The sequence below is a fragment of the Pan paniscus genome, chromosome 11, assembly GCF_029289425.2.
Source record: "Pan paniscus chromosome 11, NHGRI_mPanPan1-v2.0_pri, whole genome shotgun sequence".
Lineage (NCBI taxonomy): Eukaryota > Metazoa > Chordata > Mammalia > Primates > Hominidae > Pan > Pan paniscus.
The window spans coordinates 11,993,700-12,013,914 of record NC_073260.2 but is presented as its reverse complement, the minus strand read 5'-3'; the positions used below and the strand labels follow the sequence as shown (position 1 = coordinate 12,013,914).

Genomic DNA, 20,215 nt, shown 5'->3' with positions numbered 1-20,215 from the left:
ACTTGCGTGAGTGTATATGTGCACCCATGCACATGTGTGGGAAAGAGAAAGACAGAATGAGAACATAATGTGTGTAGACCGTGACTGCCAGGCATCACTTGCTGGTGAGCACATATTTTCACTCTACTGGTAATACCCAAATACCCGACTCTGAGGCCACATCTCTTAAAGCACAAGAGCTCTGCGCATCCCTCCTCAGGGCACCCCTGGGAATTATTTCTGGTAGTCCCATGGTGGGACTGTGTCATTGATCAGAAAGAAGTTACTCGGGTTCATCTGCTGCAGCTTGCTAGCCGCACGCCCTGGCAGGGCTGCTTGGTCTGTGCCCTCCATGAAGATACTGTTTTCCGGCCTCCTGCCAGGTATGCTGGGCATTGCAGCTGCTTTGCTGGCTGCCTCCTGTCCCCACCTGCAACTCCTCCCCACTACAGTCTTTGCCTAAGTCTGTCACTGTTGCCGTGCAGCTCTGAGACATCTAGAATGCCCCTCTCTTCTCTCTGTCCATCCTGGCCACCTGGCCTCAAGGAAGCATTGACTGAGCCCAAAGCCTCACTGAGTCCTACGTGGACAAGTGTTACCCAACCTCCAATCTTAATCCTACTCCAGTACTGGCCCAAGCCAGTCCCTCAGGCCAGGGCAAGGGACAGGCACATGTTGTTTCTCCTCTGTCTTCCTGTCTCCCCAGTCACTCCTTCACAGTGCCAAACATGACTTCTCCTGCACAGAAACAGTGCCAAGCATGAGTGTCAGTTCTAGTCACCAGAAACATCCAAGTCCTGGCCAGGCTGTTTGGTAGCCTCTCTTCCATAGGAAACCCCTCCCTTCCCTTTCAGAGACCTTGGCATGATTCCACAACTTTGTCCTGGAGAACAGAGACATGAAAGACACCTTTGCTGAGGCTCCCTCTGCTTTCCAGCTGGGCTGCCTCTCTTCCCAGCTGGACCACCAGCATTGTTACCTCCCATACTCCAACCTATACCAGGGTCCATGGGTGATGTCTCCCTCGACACATTAGAGGCAGCAGACACTGCAAACCATGTGCAACAGATGATGATTTTGTCTCTCCCTTTCCAGTATTTATACTCATTATTTCAAATGCTACAACAAGGTCCCAAACTCAGATGCCTGGAGAGCCAGGCAGGGAGCATGAGCAAGTGAGGCGGGCTGAGTGGAGGACAGTCAGGAGTGCTGGGAGCTGTGACACACTTGAGAGCATGTGCTCACTCCATCCAGCTGAGGCCTTTCAGAGCATGCACCATGGCCAGGGTTGCCAGATACTCTGAGTTTTCAAATCAAGCCAGAAAGCTGAAATTGTATGTGAAATTGTCCAAGTCTCATGTGTTCAAGTCCAGAGGATCAGACAGAGAGCAAGAAACAGATCTGAAACAGAGTCAGCAACAGAGTGGGTGTAGCTACTGGAAGCTGAAAGGGTGTTGGCAGCATGGGGCTCAGGAAGACAGCATTCACTGTAGGGGGCCTGTGGCAAGGAAGGGGCCACTAAAGACCTGTAACCACCAACTGGAGATCACTCAGCAGCACTAGGGACCCGGCTTATAAGTGGAGCCAGTCAACGGACGGACTTTCATCGGCGTTGTCAAAGACTTGAGGTGAAATGAAACAAAGGGCTGGGTTGATTTGACGTTGAAGATTTGAAAGTAGAAACAGCAGAAGAATGCAGGCTCAAGGTGATGGATAGGGTGTGTTGAGGAGATGGAGTGTGAGGCCAGGAAGGACCAGGAGGGGTTGGTGCGCTGAGAGGACAGGTAGCAGCCGGCGGATCAGAGAGTCTCAGAATTCCAAAGTGGATTGAGCAGCGAGGTTGAAAACTCTGAGATTACAGGAGATGGCATTTCAACAAAAATCTTGACCTTTTCCTTTTCAGCCGAAGCGAGGCTTTAAAATGGATTGTTCCAAGGTACTAAGCAGAAAAAAAACCTCAAACAAAAAAATTCCCAGATTCACAGAACTAAAGAAAAGAACAGACAAGCATAGTTTCAATTCTTGTGTGTGTGTCAAGAGATATCTTGTAATTCCCTTTTTAACTTGATTTATTTTAGTAATTAATGGTGAAAAAGCCACTTTGGAAACCCCAACATTTGCCCAGAAACGTCGGCGTACCCTGGATATGTTGATTAGATCTTTACACCAGGATTTGATGCCAGATTTGCATAAGGTAATTCTGGGTCCATGGTCTTCTTTCCTTCTTATGGGGTCTGAGTTGAGAACACAAGTCCTCAACTCAGCGATGAGGCCCTGGTGAGAAAAGCGTAGGAGGCGCCTTGATCCTTGCTGTCAGGACTGTGCTGTGGCCACCGTGGGCTGACAGTCTCTCATTGTGACACAAGAAGGAAGGACATTGGGTTTCCATACACAGGAATGCGATTTCCAGAAAGCCAGGGCCTGTGGAAATCAAGGTGCAAACCAGGGACAGGGAGGTTGGGTATCAATCAGCAATCTCTGGAGCATTGAAGAGTGCTTTTTTTGGGGTGGCTGTTCTTGGTAATACTACTCAGCATTGCCAGTCACATGAGCTGATGGGCAGGCAAAGGTGGGATTTTTAGAAAGGCATAGGGTGCTTTTTTTTGGAGATTTATTGGCCAGCCCCATATTCAGGCACTGAAACAAGCATTCCCATTTACTGAAGACCCAGACGCTTCGTAGGCATGAGGCATAGCCACACTGATGAGACCCAACACCTTTCTATCACTTCAGGTGCACATGTGCTCTTTTCTTTTTTTTTTTTTTTTTTTTTTTTTGGAGACAGAGCTTCTCTCTTGTTGCCCAGGCTGGAGTGCAATGGCATGATCTCGGCTCACTGCAACCTCCACCTCCTGGGTTCAAGCAATTGTCCTACCTCAGCCTCCCAAGTAGCTGGGGTTATAGGCATACACCACTGCACCTGGCTAATTTTTTGTATTTTTAGTAGGGACGGGGTTTCTCCATGGTAGTCAGGCTGGTCTCAAACTCCCAACTTCAGGTGATCCACCTGCCTTGGCCTCCCAAAGTGCTGGGATTACTGTCATGAGTCACTGCGCCCGGCCGACCAGCACCATTTTATAGGCACTCCTTGACTCTTGTCTGGTCGGTGTACCCCAACCACTCACAGGGATTGGGCCAGGCTAACCCCAGGACCCTAAAGAGCAAACCTTAATTGGTAATCTCTCAATTCCGTAAGGTCAGGGAAGACACAGAGAGGGTACCAAGATGAGCAATGATGTCCTTCAAGATAAGTAATCATATCCCAGCTGAAGCATCACTGCCTGAGCCAGGCTTCCCTAGCCCCCCAGTTGAAGCCAGGTCCCCTGTTAAATGTTTTCATGTACTTGCCACACTTCCCCTTCATAGCAGTGATCACATGTGCTAAACATGTCGTTGCTTAATCTGTCTTCCCAGTAGACTCTGTGCTCCACAAGGATAGAGACTATGTCTATCACATTCCCAAAATCTGGCAGAAGACTAGGTGCTCAGTCGGTACTTGCTGATTGAATGAGCATACCCCATTCAGTGACTACAGTTTTAAAGAGAACTAACATTACTAAGTATGCACTAGGCACTGTGCGAAGTACCTTACATGCATTGCCTCATTTAAACCTCATAACACACCTAGGAGACAGGTATTAACCACACAAAGACACTGAGATTCGGAAATGAACTAATTTGCTCAAGGCGACCCACAGGGCTGCAGATTTGCACAGCTCTAGGGGTACTGTTCTCATAGAATTCAGTTTGTTGTGTTCCAGGGGGTGCTGCTGTGTAAGATTGGCATCCCAGAGCTGTGCAATGTGGTGGCCCAGGTCACACTGTTAGTAAGTTAGTAAGTGATACAGCTGCAGATCTGCTGATTTCAAAGCCGTGTCCTCAGCCCCCATGCAATGCTGGCTCTCCACCTAGTGACTCTGAATCTAGTATCTACCATGGACCTGGTACACAGCAGGTGCTCCATCAATGCTTATTGAGTGAATGAAACAGAAGGTAGAAATAGGACCATTTGGATAAATAGTTTTGTGCACTATGAGAAGCCAAAAGATGAGACTTAACAACTGTTTGTGGAATTCATAACTTGTTTTTCTTTTTTAGAACATGCTTAATAGACGATCTTTTAGTGATGTCTTACCAGAGTCACCCAAGTCAGCGCGGAAGAAAGAGGAGGCCCGCCAGGCGGAGTTTGTTAGAATAGGGCAGGTGGGTTTTCCTCTGAAACCTTTTCTGCGAGACATGTAGTTTTGAGTTCCATCCTAACCAGATGGCCCATGTGCAAAGACTTTGTTTGCCTGCTGCTGTAGGAGCTCTGTAATTTCTGTTAGGATTGTTGTGGCAACCACGAGTGAGATTTTTGAGAACCGAGTAGGTGCAGTTCTCTGCAGGCATCACTGAGAGAGCAACACTCTGCAGAGGTAGGAATGCTACTGCCTCAAGGCAAGTAGCCACAGGGCCCAGCTCTGGGCCCCCCTCTTCCAGAGAACACAGACCTCTTGCCTGCCTCCTAGGAATTTTCTGAAGAGTGAGGAGCCGATTTGGGAAATGCCCCTTAAACCCATGACTGGCAGGAGGGAGCACAGAGTGGCAGTGGCACTCACAGAAGACTTGAATTACCACCCTATGACTTGGAAACAATCCAAGTCACCACCAAGTTAGGTGGTGCCCAGTCACCCCCTTATTCCAGGCATTGGAGAAAATCACTCCCTTTGCCCCACTCGCATGTGACACTGGTATTTCTCAGTTCCGGGAGGCGACACAGCTGTCTGCCTTGATCACACATCACAGCATGGAGAAGGAGGAGTGCCCTCAGCTGCAAATAAGGTTCTGGCCCAGAAGTAGAAAGCTAGACAAGGCAGGTGGAGAGAGGAAAGCCATGTAATCAAGGGAAGCTTAGTTACAAGGTTCTCAAACATTGGTTCTTGTTTAAAGATACCCAGACTTTATTCCCAGAGATTCTGATTCATCAAGTTTGAGGAGGGACCTGAGAATCTGCATTTTTTCAAGCTCATGGTTTATAAATCACAGTAATGATATATTGATTCATTGAAATAATAAAATGCATTTGGATAATTTGGGTTGCAACATTGTCATTAAGGCTTCACTGTGTCCAGCTAACTTCAATTATTGATTAACAAGTCAGTAGAGGAACCCGAAATGTTAGCCTGCAATTACTCCTGTTTTATTAAATTTTTGTCAAATCACAATTGTTTATCCTGCTGTACTTTTGCCGCCTAGTAAACTTTAATAGAGATCTCTGTTCTGTAAGGCACTAAAACTGAAATCCATTGTGAGAGGGGATGCTCCATCAAGCTTGGCAGCTTCAGGGATCTGTAAAAAAGAGGTGAGTTCATGATACTTTCAATTTGAACTTTGAATTCCCCTTTTCCTTAATGAAAATGATTGAGATTATTGGAAAAAGGTTTGAGAGCAGAAGGAAGAAGAGCATGTCTACTGCAGAGTCCTCAGGGAAAGCCCTAGATAAAACTGAGTGGCCATTTAGTGAGAGCCTCTGTGTTGCCATGGTATGCGCATGCCTTCACCTGCTTCAATGGAGCAGAGCTGCTGGAGGACCGACCTGGTCAGGCAGGCCAGGCCCCACAGGGCCTCTCAAGCTTTATGTGCATACACATCACTTGGACACCTTGACCAAATGCATGTTCTGATCCAGTAGATCTGGAGTGGGGCTGAGAGTCTGTGTTTCCAACAAACTTGCACGTGGTTCCTGTGCTGCTGACCACAGACATGCTTTAAACAGCAAGGCTCCTGGGCAGTGCTGCTCAAGCTTCAGTGTGTATTGAATTCACCCCCAGAGTTTCTGATTGAACAGGTCTGGGGTGGGACCTGAAAGTTTGCATCTCTAATGGCTTCCCAGGTGATCTTGATGCTGTTGGTTAGAGGACCACAGTTGAAAAACCAATGCTTAATCTACAGTTCACTCAGCCAGCCAAAAAATTCTTTGGCTATTTATCTACATCCTGTTCCACTTTCCATGGGGGTAAAAACTAGGTGATCATCAAAAATAGAACAGACAAAAATACACAAATTATATTATGAATATGATTTTGTATTGTAGAACAGTACCCCATGTACTTAATTATATCTCCATTCAGAATACATAAAAGTTAAATGGGACAGATTTACAGCACATCACCAGAGAAGTGTCCATTATAAAAGCAAAATAATTATGAATACATTTACCTTACTGATAAAGGTATAGATGATGTGAGCCTACGTGCTTTAAAGTCTGGTTTCAGGAAAATGATGAGCTCAAAATATAATTAACCCTAAAAACCACAACCAACTTCAGACAAGACTACTGGAAAAGCATCCTTCCCAAAGGCTGCAGCAGTTCCAGTGTCTGCTTGTTCCCATGCACAGTAGGAATTTACTGTTTCCAAGCACGTTATAGGTACCAGATTCCAGTAAGATTTAATAATGATAAGAAGTTTTTAGGCTTATATTAAAAACAGAAGTCTGTGGAACCATAACTTGTTCACCAGGTAATAACAGAGCGAGCGTCCATTGTTGAGGTCAGTACTTATAACCCACCTGCAGGCCGTAGACCACCTCAGAGAAACTCAGCTCCAGAGGGCCCCATGGGCTGCTGCTGTGCAGTTGGCTCTGCAGAGGCCAGAGTCCCCTGCTGTTCCCAAGTGTTCTGTGCCCAGAGAACCCGGCTTTGCCCACCTCTTCAGCACTCATCGTTTCATGAGCTGTGGTCATGTTCTTAGAGAGTGCCCAGGAACAGTCTGCACTTAGACATGAAAGCCTGGAGACCACATTCTCACCTGGTGGAATCCACATGAAGGCTCCCCCATGGAAGGGAGTCCAGGGCAATGGCAAACACTGTCTGTCGTCAGACCAGAGCAACTGTGGGACCAGATCTGAGTTTGCTGCTGACACTGCATGCCCCAATATTCAACAGTTCCTCAGACCTCACATGGTCACTGGCACCCGTGTAAAGCAATGGACACCCTGCGTGCACCTGCCCATTAAAATGGGGCCGGGTGCAGTGGTTCATGCCTATAATCCCAGCACTTTGGGAGGTTGAGGCAGGAGAACTACTTGAGCCCAGGATTGGAGACCACCCTGGGCAACATGGTGAGACCCTGTCTCCACAAAAAAAATCAAAAAAATTAGCTGGGCATGGTGGCTCATGCCTATGGTCCCAACTACTCAGGAGGCTGAGGCAGGAGGATCACTTGAGCCCAGGAGGTCAAGGCTGCAGTGAGCCATGTTCACACCACTGCACTCCAGCCTGGGTGACAGAGCAAGACCTCGTCTCAAAATAAAATTTAAAAAAAGGTAAAATGGCATATATATGCAGCATTTGAGTACAATTTTGGGGGTTTCACAGACCTCCTTAAGACCTCTGTGGATCCTGTAGGGCCCTTGGATCTTATGGGGGAAGAACTTCTTTCTGCCTTAGTGTTCCAAACTTGTGTCTTCTGGGCAGAAAACATATTGTTACTAAGAACTGGTTGTTCTGTTGGTGTTACCTAATGCTGATGTCTGTGTCTTCTCCCTATTGACATTTATATTAACTTTGCTTTTTTTATGTCCTTTTGGTGTAAGTCACAAACTCAGAATTGCCAGAAATTTTCTTGGGGAAACGTCATTTCAATTAATGACCTGCACTTGTTTAGCCTTTTTTCCATTTACAAAATGTTGTCACATTCTTTAGGGGATCTTTTTAGAACATCACAAGTTCCATCTTAGCAATTAGAATATTCTTTTTGAGACCGTGCATTTCCTAAAGGGAGAGCATCCTTTCCTTTTCTAAGAGAGCAGTAACACACAGCATTTACCCTCAGCCCTAATGCCGTTTTCAAAGGTGGTCCTCAGAGCCCTTTGCTTTACCTTGAGTATGCAAATGCATGTTTGCCTGGGTACTTAAGAACACACCTACATGTGCACATGCAGGCTCTACTACAGCCCCAGGTGGGACACATCAGGCCCTGATGCCTGATTGAGAGTAAAAGTGAAGATGTAAGACTTCAACTTGGGCCTGAGAATCTCCACAAACTGAGGCTTATCCAGTGCTTTGGAGGGAAGCTAAGAATTCTGTTGAAAATGTCCACAATTCTGGTGTGACTAAGATCATGGAACACAATGCCTCCTACTCCACACATCCACGTGTGGCTCTAAGGCTCCCCCTTTATGCCTGAGATGGAAATGAACTAAGAAGAGTTTGCTTGGTATAGATATGTCATGCGGAAACCTGACTAGCTCTGTTTACAGCTCTTGCCAAACAGATGTTATTTTTTCTTTAAGATTTTGTATCTTATGTGGGTCAATAAGCATTTTCACGTGAAAACAATATCAACCTTTTAGTGCATCATGTATGTTTTACTAATTTGCTGAATCAGCAACACAGGAATCTGACTTTTTTATAGAATTATGTGGGACTTCCTTTAATGATGAACTAATATGAATTCTCTAAAACAGAGGCACCATTTGGCCCAACTGTCAGGTGTTAAAGCAAAATGCTTCCTTAGAAACCATTACGAATGCGTCAATTGCCCCTGAAAAACATTATAATACGGAGACAGGTTATGGTGCCAGAAACCTGTGAATTCACTCTTTTCCTATTGCATACGTATTTGAAAGGAGACTTTTTTTCCTAAGAAAGGTAATTGAGTCCAGACCCCAGGGTTTGGAGTGACTCCGCTCCCACGGGGGTATCTGTGTTACTGTTTCAGGTGTGGTACTGTACATTTCCATTTGGTGGGCTGCAGTGTATTTTTTCTGGTGCACTTATCTTCCGATGCTTGTATTGCCTCACAGCCGTGGGAGCCCCAGTGTTTCTGCAGTAATTTCCCTCACGAAGCCGTGTGTGCAGATCCCTGGGGCCAGGCCTTGCTGGTTTCCACTGATGCTGGCGTCTTGCTAGTGGATGGTTAGTGAGTAGCTGCTCCTACAAATGTCTTTTTCATGTAACTTGTAGTACTTCTAAGATGAGTGACCACCAACCAACTCCCTTTGGGCCATAAATGTGTGATCTGCAGAGAGTTTAGTGAAGTTTTATTTCCTTATGAAATTAAACCCTTGTTTCCAGGGCAAGCAGAGGAAATATACTCTGAACCAAGCATGCTGGAGGGTGGGCCATAGGTTCTCTTCCCAAAATATATGATGGGACTGTGGATATCAAATGACCTGCAAAAAGAATCTCCTTTTCAGCCAATACTTATTATCACTCCAACATTTTACTTTAAATCAACAAGGATACATTATTTAGAACCACTGTCTCTGGGACATTCCCTCTCTCGAAGTCTTAAAAAAAAAAAAAAGATTTCTGATTCAAAAAGTACTGATGTCCAAAACAAACAATAAGAATCTTAGATAACACATTTTTGATGGATATAGAAACAAAAAGATTTTGACAAGGAGACAGATTCCAGCTCAATATAAAATCACACATTCTGACAGCCAGATAGATCAGCCTGCCTGGGGAGTTAGTCAGTTCTCTGTCGCCACAGATCAGCCACCGTCGCCCAGAGAGGGTGCAACTTCAGAGCAGGTGTAGACTCAAGGACAGTGTGGTCCCTTCCATCAGGAGTCCCCTTTAGATTATTCCAGACCCCGAATGAATGACAGACGAGCTAAACACTAGTAACAGGTTGTCTCCTGGGCTTCAGAGGGAGCCATAGGCACAGAGACAATGTCTTCAAAGGGCATTTCCTCAGACTGCCCAGAAACAGCTGCCCAGTCTCTGGTTACCATAGTGACATTTTGTGAGAATCCCAAAGCCACCACTGTGAGAATGACATAATGGCCTAAAACTGTGGCATCTTCCCATCCTTCAGTACAACCTATACGTCCTCCCTCCGATGCTTACTGGGCACATTTACCAAACACCTGCTGTGTGCCAGGGCCCCACGCCAGGTGCCTTCTGAAGCATGATAGGAGATGTGGGCCGTGCTTCATAATGGATCTATTTCTGACCTCATCTGTTATTTTTGATATGTGTTTCAATTGTGTGCCCATAGTCATTGTATCTATAACAAACTTAAGGCAGATAATTTAAAATTCATAAATTTATAATTTAAATTCAGTATGTAATTTTTGAAATTACAAAATGATTGGAAACTGTGATCTGAAAGAAAACCTCTATGAGCCTCGAGTTTCTCTAAATTGGAGATAATTTTTTAAGATGCTGAAAATAGTTTATAATGATGAAAATCGGTGAAACAAAATGGGATGATGGTCACAACTAGAAGGAGGGGGTTGTAGGGGCTAAATAAAGTTATCTGTATTAAGTGTTTACATAGTGGTTGGCACATAGTAGTAACTTATTAAATGGCAGCTATTATCTTTACTATGTCTCTATGAACTTGCTAAGAGGTAATAAAATCCTTCCGGGTGCAGTGGCTCACGCCTGTAATCCCAGGACTTTGGGAGGCTGAGGTGAGCGGATCACAAGATCAGGTGTTCGAGACCAGCTTGGCTAATATGGTGAAACCCCGTCTCTAACTAAAAAAATACAAAAATTAGCCGGATGTGGTGGCAGATGCCTGTAGTCCCAGCTGCTCAGGAGGCTGAAGCAGGAGAATCACTTGAACCCAGGAGGCGAAGGTTGCAGTGAGCCAAGATCGCAGCACTGCACTCCAGCCTGGGCAACAGAGCAAGACTCCATCTCAAAAAAAAAAAAAAAGCAATAAAATCCTTAGATCTTGCCAAAAGTGAAACAACAACAACAACAACAAAAAAGAATGCAAACAACAGACTTTAGAAGTTTAGTGCAGTCTGTTAGTTTTATTGATGAACAAGCTGAGGCCTAAATAAATGATGTGAGTTAGCCAAGATCACAAAACTGGTTAGTGGCACATCTGGGACTAGTACCCAGATGTGGTTGTTAGTCCAGGGCTCTTTCCACTAAACCAACTACATTATATTAAACTCTACCAATGTCTCTAACACAGATTTCCAAAAATATAGCCCTGGGCAAATAATTATGAAAAATTTTGTGATTTAAAGAATGTTCACTCCTTCCCTTTTGCCCTTTTGGGAAAGAGAAAGCATGCTTCATAATGACTATTCGTAAGCTTGCCTAAAACCAAAAGATTCTATTTGAGTTGCCTCTATTTTTTTAAATGCAAAATCCAAACCAAAATTACCAGGTTCCTTTCTGAAATTTTTATCTTAAGGATCCAAAATTTAATGGAAATGTCAGATATAAGGAGTATTGTGATTTGCCAGGAAATTCTTTCTTCCAAATTTGAAGGAAGTCGCCTTCAACAGGATGGCGGGTGTAGCTGTTTACACCCACCATTGCTTTGGTTTATGATTTAAACTAGTTTTTTCATGTCCTTATTGTACAATGATGCTTCTGTTTGTTTTTGCTTTAAAAAAAAAAGAAGAATCTTCAGGGCCTTCTTTATATTTCTTGTTGTGCTTTTAAGCCACAATTCTCTTATTTCTTTGTTTACCTTTTTCTTGTCTACATTTAATCATATTATGAAATGTTTCCATGAGTGAATCCATCCATTTTGTTTCAGACTGAGTTCCACTCTATCCCATTAGCCTTTGCTTAATTTCATTAGATGTATCCCTTGAGAGTCTACTCCTTTCAAGGTCATTATTAAAATCAAGACCTTTTGTATCCTAAGTTAGCAAAACCTACTTTGAAAGGAAACTGAATACTGATTAAATATGCTCTCGCCCTGTGTTTTGGTTTTGCAGTAACAGAAAAGCTGGTTCTAAAAGATTGTTCTTCATAAAGAGATTACAGGAAGGAAAGCATTGTCATCAATCAGTCATTAAATCCACCTGTCACTCTGTCAGGTCCTTGCCTCCTCCTCCTTCTTGTGTTGTATACAAACCTGTTCAGCCATCTGAGAAAGACTGGATGGAGATTAAGTGCTAATTCACTCTGTACACAGCTCGGCAGCTGTACAATGTATACCTCTGTTCCCATGTAAAATGAAGGGCCTCTGTCATTTATTAATTCCTTGGAGTGCTGTTGCTGCTGTGGTCGCATCTCTATCCACTGGGATATGGGGCTGCTCCAACATCCCATTTTATGTTCCAACACTGGTGAAGAGAGCATGGCTTTGTCCTTGCACAGGCTTGGGCTCCACATCCTGGAGGTGTGACCTCAGACAAGTATTAACACCAAGCCTCAGGCTCCTCCTTTGTTCAATGGGAGTATTATAAGTTCCTACCTAATAAGGTCATTGGGACATTTAATTTAAACATATGAAACCCTAAGCATTAGGGTCTGGCATATGGAAAGCCCTTAGTATATGTTACCTGTCCTTGCTGTGACTGCTCTTCTCCCACAAATGGAATAATTGTAGTTATTTAGCCAACTATGATGATGGGTATGAGGATGATTGTCCAGTGTTTTGAAAAATTAAGTCTGCCCCAGCGGAAGTACAAAGACCCTGAGAATTAGTTCCATTTTGTGGGAGCCCAGGGTAGAGGAGGAAGAAAAGTGGTTGATGAGCTATCATAAAATTTACATTTGCCCCAGTAATTGAGAGGAACAAGAGACAAGCCCTAGGTGTAATACTAAGCTTAGCTTAGTCTGTGTTCTGACAAATCTGAGCCCTCAGAGGCCTGCAGGAGTGCGAGCTCCTCTCCCCACTGTGGGGGCAGTTATTAATCCTGATGGTGAAAGCTCTGCTCCCTCCTGGACCATCCAGGACGGGATGAACTCCCTACCACACTTAGATTTCTGGAAAAGAAAAGATCCTCAGGGCCCCTTGCTCCTAAATTGTGATTAAACCCAACCCCACAGCAGAGCATTTGCAGAATAAATGCAGGTAAAGAATGAGCCAGCCACTTCTCCTGCCCCAAAGGTCTCCACCATCCCGGACACCTCTGCCTTGCCCTGATTCTGCCATGCATCTCAGAACAGACCCTTTTGCTTACAGAACTGAGTGGAACAGCCTTAGTAATTCTTTTAGCCCCCTGTGTCCTCGGAGCCCCCAGGAGCAAAGTAATTGTTAGCAACTTAGATTCTCAGTAAGTAACCTCAACAACAAATCCTGTGTGGCAGTGCAATGTCTTGAACCATCCATTTATTGGAGATTTCCCTCAGCATTCCCACTTCAGTTCGTTTTTCCTGCTGTTTTGGCAATTTAGTTAATATTTCTCTTTATTTATGTTTTTGTCTAAAAAGGAGATTTCCTATTCCTTTGGGGAAAAATACTGAAAATGTATAGGCAAACTACTACTGCTACAAACACGGGACATGTTAGGGTAGAGTGTGTTTATATTTATCTTAAGTCCAAAAGGAAATTTTAATTTTGCTTTCTTGAGGTATATACAATATGACCTAAGATATAATGCAATTTCAAATATTACATAAAAATGAGAAAATACTTGAGAAAAATGGCTGCTCTTTTTTTTTTTTTTTTAACTTGGTGTTCAGGCCTTTGGTACAACCCTAGTAAAAATTGGTATTGAGAGATGTTGCTTTTTCTTTGATGAACAAAAATAGCGTTTTCATGCCTCTGCTGCTACGCCCCCTATATAGAGTTTGGGATATAGAATTGCCTATGGGAAGAAAGCATCAGTACTTCTTCCTGAGCTAGGAGGAGAATAGTGCTTGAATGTATTTTGTAGAGCTTATGAAAGCCCTAGAAGCTGACTTCCTTCCTTGCCTAGAGATAACTTGGGTTCAAAACTACCCACAGGCACATTTGGTGGGTTCTGGAAAGCGTGGGCTGGGTTGCAGTGATGGGTAACCAGGTTTCCTTTTCCAGATGACCTTCCATCAGTGCCCGTGTTTGACAGAACTCTGCCAGTGAAGCAAATGCATGTGCTTGAGACCCTGGACCTTCTGGTTCTCAGAGCAGACAAAGGTGGTATTCCCTGCCGGGTGGCATGCTGTGGAGGAAGGAAAACAGTTGCCTTCTGCGGCCCACACCACAGGTCGCCAGGGTCTGACTGCATAAGTTCTGCCAGCTGTTTCCTTTCCTGAGGCGCAGTGCTTGGGATCCCTCAGTGGCCCCTTTGTTCTCTGGGGAGGGAAGCCGTTGGGGGAAAGGGGTGCATACGTAATTGCATTGTCAGGTTAAAGTGGTGTGGGGTGCCTCCTGAATTCCAGAACACCTCCAATCCTAGTTTTTCTACACAGTCTGCCCCTGGAGGCCCTCCAGGTTACCTTACTTTTCCATTTAATCTCCTCTTCTGTCTTTTTTATGTCACCAGGAAAAGATGCTCGCCTCTTTGTCTTCAGGCTAAGTGCTCTGCAAAAGGGCCTTGAGGGGAAGCAGGCTGGGAAGAGCAGGTCTGAATGCAGAGAAAACAAGTTGGAGAAAACAAAAGGTGACTTGATAGATTGGTAGATTCCATTCAATTCATTTTTTTTTTCCTCAGGCTGCCCAGGTTTTACTGAAAATAAAAATGAGTAGGAATTTGATCTTATTAGTTTGTTTTTTGTTTGGAAACATCACAAAAATAGCATCACTGTTTCCAGAAGGAGCTTGAAAGCTAGACAAACACATTGAGGACTAGAAGAAATTCTAGGCCTTGCATAACAGGTTCTAGAGATGCATTAAACTCTATTAGCAAATCTATTACTGAAGAAATGTTTAGACTGGTTCCCAGAGCTCTAATTACTTTAATTGATGTCATGTCATAGGTATGAAGTTAAGTCCACAAACTCTAGAATGTAGGAAATAGGACTTTCTTTCCTTTCCCTTCCTTTTTCCTTTCCTTTCCTTTCGGCAGAGTCTCACTCTTGTTGCCCAGGCTGGAGTGCAGTGGCACGATCTCGGCTCACTACAACCTCTGCCTCCTGGGTTCAAGCGATTCTCCTGCCTCAGCCTCCTAAGTAGCTGGGATTACAGGTGCCCGCCACCATTCCCAGCTAACTTTTGTATTTTTAGTAGAGATGGGGTTCCACCAAGTTGGCCAGGCTGGTCTCGAATTCCCGACCTCAGGTTATTCGCCCGCCTCGGCCTCTCTAAGTGCTGGGATTATAGGCGTGAACCACCGCACCCAGCTGGGAATAGGACTTTCTTAATTTTCCTGTAACTCAACCTAATTTTAATATGTAGTCTCCGTTTTGCCTAGTGTCAGAAACATTCTTAGTCCATTCACTGAGTTATGCTTAATTTCCAGGGTTCCTAGGTATTGCCAAATTGTCAAGGTCTGGGGGCTTCCACACCCGCATGTCATGTGTAGGGCATCATTTCTTTCTCCTCCCAGGCTGCCACCTGTATGCTATTAACACTCACCACAGCAGAGAGCTGAGGATTGTGGTTGCAATTCGGAATAAACTGCTTCTGATCACAAGAAAACACAACAAGCCAAGCGGGGTCACCAGCACCTCATTGTTATCTCCCCTGTCTGAGTCACCTGTTGAAGAATTCCAGTACATCAGGGTAGGTTTGCTCTTTAAATCATTTATCTCCCAACCAAGTTGTCTTGAAGCAGACTCTGTCCTTCCACCCAGAGTTTGTTACCCACTGAGGTTGTCCCACTGTTTAGTAGCCAACTAGGGAAACCCTCATCTCTGGTGCCCTTGTTTCCCCCAGAAGACTAAAGCTAAAGCTCATTCATTCCAGTGAACATCTACGGGTGCTGTTCTAGGTACGAAGGACACAGCGATGACCAAAACAAAGTCTTCTGATGGGGATTACTTTCCAGTTGACAGTTAACAGAAATAAGCAAATAAAGCTATGATGGCTGGCATAAAGAAATACTAAAATTAAACATAGAGGAGGCCCAGGGAACAAAGGATAATGGAGCAGGGAGTTGGGAGATTCTGTTTAGAAAGAATGTCCCAGGAAGCCCTCTCTGAATAGGTTACCTGTGAGCAGAGATCCAAAAGAAGTATGGGAGTGAGTGATGAGGGTATCTAGGAAAAGGATATTCCAGGCAGAGGGAGCAGCCAGGCAAGGGCCCTGAGGTCCTATTGAAGGCACAGTCAAGAGCAGAGGGAACAAGGCAGGCAGGTCAGAGAGAATTGGGAAATATACTCTTGAGCCCTCAGGCCATTGCAAAGACTTCGGCCTTGACTCTGAGTGAGATGGGAAACCACTGGAAGGTTTGAAGCAGAGAAGTGGCATGTTTTGAAAAGATTGTCCTGGCTTCTGGGTAGAGGGGAGCTTAGGAGGCCAAGGGTGGAAATAAGAAGGCCTGCTATGAGACCAGTGCAGGATCCTGGCAAGAAAGGTTGGTGGCTTTGGTAGCAGGAGAGATGGGAAGAAGCAGTGGGCAATGCTTTCCTGCTTGCCTCAGTCAGCAGGATTTGCTGGGAGATTGAAGGGGGAGCTTGTGAGAGAAACCTCCAGGCTCAAGTTCCCTCCCTGACGTCACCATCTCTTATCTTTTAAAGACTAGGATACATTAAGGTATGGAATATATCTAGCATTGGCCACTAAGATGGAGTATTTCTACTGGAGAGCTGAGAAGGTATTTTTTGCTTAGAGTTAAAGCCTTTTGAATTATGCCTATCAATTTCTGCTAATGTTCAACTTCAGGGGACAGAGCAACATGACAGTTAAGTTAAAACATGTCTGCTAATGTTCATCTTCAGGGGACAAAGCAACGTGACAGTTAAGTTAAAACACATCTGCTAATGTTCAACTTCAGGGGACAGAGCAACATGACAGTTAAGTTAAAACACGTTAAAATCTTGCTCTACTTAAGTGTTAGCTTTCTTCCTATAGTGATTTGCTATTTTAATGAAGATTTACATGCAGCATATACATTTATGTAATATAAGCACTGAAATTAAATCTCCTGAGTTTATATCTTAGCTCTACCCTGTGTAAACTTTGTGATGACTTTTAAGCCTCAGTTTCCTCATCTGTAAGACAGAATAGTAGCTGTACCTACCTTATAAGTAGGATTCAATGAGAACAGTGCCTAGCACATGTTAAGTACACAAATAGATTAGTTAGCAATTATTAATACTATTACTGAATCCCAGGACAGGACCAGACGACATAAGGGATAAAGCAGACCATACTGTTGATTGCATTTTGTTTAATTGTTTCCTGGCCTCAACCCTTTCCAGTAGACAGAGGCCTGAGTCTTGAGGACAGGTTATGGGAAGGAGATGTGACCCCTGGCACTCCTCTCTTGTCCCTTCTTCCCTGTAGCACGGGGCTCTGCAGGAGCCTGGAGAGGGTGCCTTCTCTGTAAGGAGGGAATGGGCAGTGGGGCTTGGCATGGAGCTGGCTGCTCTGTTCTCACCCCTGTCTCTTGTATCCTCACCAACCACACAGGAGATCTGTCTGTCTGACTCTCCCATGGTGATGACCTTAGTGGATGGGCCAGCTGAAGAGAGTGACAATCTCATCTGTGTGGCTTATCGACACCAATTTGATGTGGTGAACGAGAGCACAGGAGAAGCCTTCAGGCTGCACCACGTGGAGGCCAACAGGGTAAGCCAGCGGTTGTGGGGACAAGTGAGAATCAGAAAAGAGTAATCATCGTTGTGTATTCTAACCCTGACATGCCATGATTTGGATTTCTTTAAAATTATGTACTATTCATCACATCAGTATTATGTGATTCACTATTTAGACTGAGCCATGTGAAGTTACCATTTTTATAGGTCAGAATGGTTCTATCTATTATCATGTGACTGTCCCATTTGCCCTGTTTAGTTTTCAGATCTTTCCTTGCCATTCCATCCTTCCGAATAAAAGAGATATGAAAAGGCCGGGCACAATGGCTCACGCCTGTAATCCCAGCACTTTGGGAGGCCGAGGCAGGAGGATTGCCTGAGCCCAGGAGTTTGAGACTGGTCTGGGCAACATGGCAAGACCCTGTCTGTATTTAAAATTAAAAAAAAAAAAGACATGAAGAGTCAAAAGGCTGACTATAATAACTAAATAAATGAGAGCATTTGTTAGATGATTTGTCCTGGGAGGGTCCTTGGAGAATAAGCTTGACCTCTGAGGCACTGCAGCCTCTCATCTTGGGGACTGGGTGTTTGGGGTGGGTACCGCACCCTCCCTACCCCCTTAAAAGCCCACTAGGAAAGGAAGAAGGGGTGGAAACCCATTAGGAGAGAGTGAGCAGGCAGATTTACCCTGAGAGTCTACACCCCTGGCCTGATGCACAGGGAACAAGGATGTCCTAGTGTGGCACAAAATCTAGGGCCACCCAAAACTGCACTCATGTTCTAAAGGTGACCGTGTGGGGTTTGAACCTTGGCGCCCACTGGACAGTGGTGAGCACTCACCACCCTGAGGCCTGGCAGCCTGTCTGTCACTGGAGAGCGTTCAACACTGACACTGACATTAGCAGATCACAGAGCTCTTCAGCCCACGTATGTATCTCTGTGAGGCAGGACAAGGCCTGCTGTCAGTGAGCCATTGAGGTTTGCAGCATGCAGTGCAAGCCAGTATTCTGGCCTAGGTACTGAGGAAACCACAGAATGGGGATGTCAGTCCCAGGGAGACTAACTCCTAGTGAGGGCTTCCGGACCCACAGGCTACCTCCAGTCCTGTTCAGCTAAATCAAACAGACTGCAGAATTCTTCCAATTATGCTTTACAACTTGTATTAATTGTAAATATGCTCTGTATAAATATTAAAATTGCTAATTACTATTTTAGGAAGACTTAAGACCTAATTAGAGCAAGATTTTAAGAAACAGAAAAATAAGAAATAGAAAACTGTAGTTGTGATTAGGAGACCTTCTTGTCTTCAGCTATTATTGATCATAGAGTGGTCTGTCATTTCTCTTATCTATATTGGTGGTGGCCAGACTTGTCTGCAATTGGAGTCATCTGAGGAGTTTGAAAATATACCACTGCCTGTGTTCCTCCTCCAGGGATTTCCTGGGTCTGGGGTGTGGCATGGGTTTGGGTATGTTTAAATGGTCCCCAGATAATTGTAATATTTAGCCAAGTTGGGAATCCCTGGTATATTTCATTGCTTTGCAACCCTGGCTGTCATTCCTTGGAGAGCTTTAAAAAGGTCAGTGTCTGACCCCAGGCCAAGCCAATTATATCAGAATCTGGGGGTGTGTGGTACTTGAGAACCAATATTTGTTTAAGTCTGCCCCCAGGTGATACTAATATAGACCTAGGAGAAGGAGTGGGTCCTGAAACTTCCTAATTTAAAGCTGGGAGGAATGCCGCCCACTCCCCCCACCCGCCGCCCCCCACTGCCTGGGCATCCCTGGACCAGCATGTCTTCCTGCCACTGACTTCTGAGGAGCTGGAGCCCTGATTTGTACTTTAAAAGTTCTCCCCCCTTGGCCGGGCACAGTGGCTCACACCTGTAATCCCAGCACTTTGGGCGGCCAAGGCCGGCGGATCACCTGAGGTCAGGAGTTCGAGACCAGCCTGGCCAACATGGCGAAACCCCATCTGTACTAAATATACAAAAATTAGCCGGGTCTGGTGGCACACGCCTGTAATCCCAGCTACTCAGGAAGCTGAGGAAAGAGAATCGCTTGAAGCCAGGAGGCGGAGGTTGCAGTGAGCCAAGATCGTGCCACTGCACTCCAGCCTGGCGACAGAGTGAGACTCCGTCTCCAAAAAAAAAAAAAAGTTCTCACCCCCTTCTTCCTTCTCAAAACTGTGTAAGCAGCCAAACAAAGCAGAAATGCCATGGTGCAGCAGGTCCTTGTTCAATCAGTCCTTTTCCTGGCAGCTAGTTTCCTAAGACTTAGCCAGCTTTTGCTAGTGGAAAAGTCCTCACCTCATTTCAGAGAAACTTTCTGACAAGTTCTATTTTAAAATAAATCATGCTTAAGTGGCTGAAAATTATGCAGTTTACTTACTCATCAGGGTAGCTATAGAGAATATCATTTTATTAAATTTCTTTTATATGGTGGTTTTTATTATTTACCTATATTTAATGTCCTATAATTCATTATAGGATTTCTTTTTCCTATGATTTGTAAAGACCCTGGATAAATTGGGTTAAAAACCATTTTCTTTGATGACTTCTGTGCTTTGTTTTTTGGATGGCTGTCAGGAACGACTCTCAAGTTTTCTGTCCTCTCTTCTATGTGCTTCTTAAAAGACAAATATACAAAGTTTTTTCCTAAGAGAAAAAAAAATGTATTTTTGTTGTTGTTGTTGAGACTGAGTCTCGCTCTGTCGCCCAGGCTGGAGTGCAGTGGCGCAATCTCGGCTCACTGCAACCTCTGACTCCCTGGTTCATGCGATTCTCCTGCCTCAGCCTCCTGACGAGTAGCTGGGATTACAGGCACAGCCACCATGCCCAGCTAATTTTTGTATTTTTAGTAGAGACAGGGTTTCACCATGTTGGCCAGGATGGTCTCAATCTCCTGACCTCGTGATCCCGCC

The 20,215-nt window shown here is 44.7% G+C and overlaps 1 protein-coding gene across 5 annotated transcripts in view; it reads left to right on the top strand.

Moving 5' to 3' along the window:
- Window positions 1–20,215, top strand: part of GARNL3 (GTPase activating Rap/RanGAP domain like 3) — a 170,476-nt gene that overhangs the window by 116,810 nt on the left and 33,451 nt on the right. For all 5 annotated transcript variants that reach the window (XM_034929091.3, XM_034929089.3, XM_034929090.3 and 2 more), the window contains 8 exons: window positions 2,058–2,173; window positions 4,078–4,182; window positions 5,246–5,320; window positions 8,767–8,878; window positions 13,692–13,790; window positions 14,140–14,256; window positions 15,142–15,317; window positions 17,169–17,327. In XM_034929091.3, coding sequence (XP_034784982.1) covers window positions 2,058–2,173; window positions 4,078–4,182; window positions 5,246–5,320; window positions 8,767–8,878; window positions 13,692–13,790; window positions 14,140–14,256; window positions 15,142–15,317; window positions 17,169–17,327 — 959 coding nt within the window. The remainder of the gene's footprint in view (window positions 1–2,057; window positions 2,174–4,077; window positions 4,183–5,245; window positions 5,321–8,766; window positions 8,879–13,691; window positions 13,791–14,139; window positions 14,257–15,141; window positions 15,318–17,168; window positions 17,328–20,215) is intronic.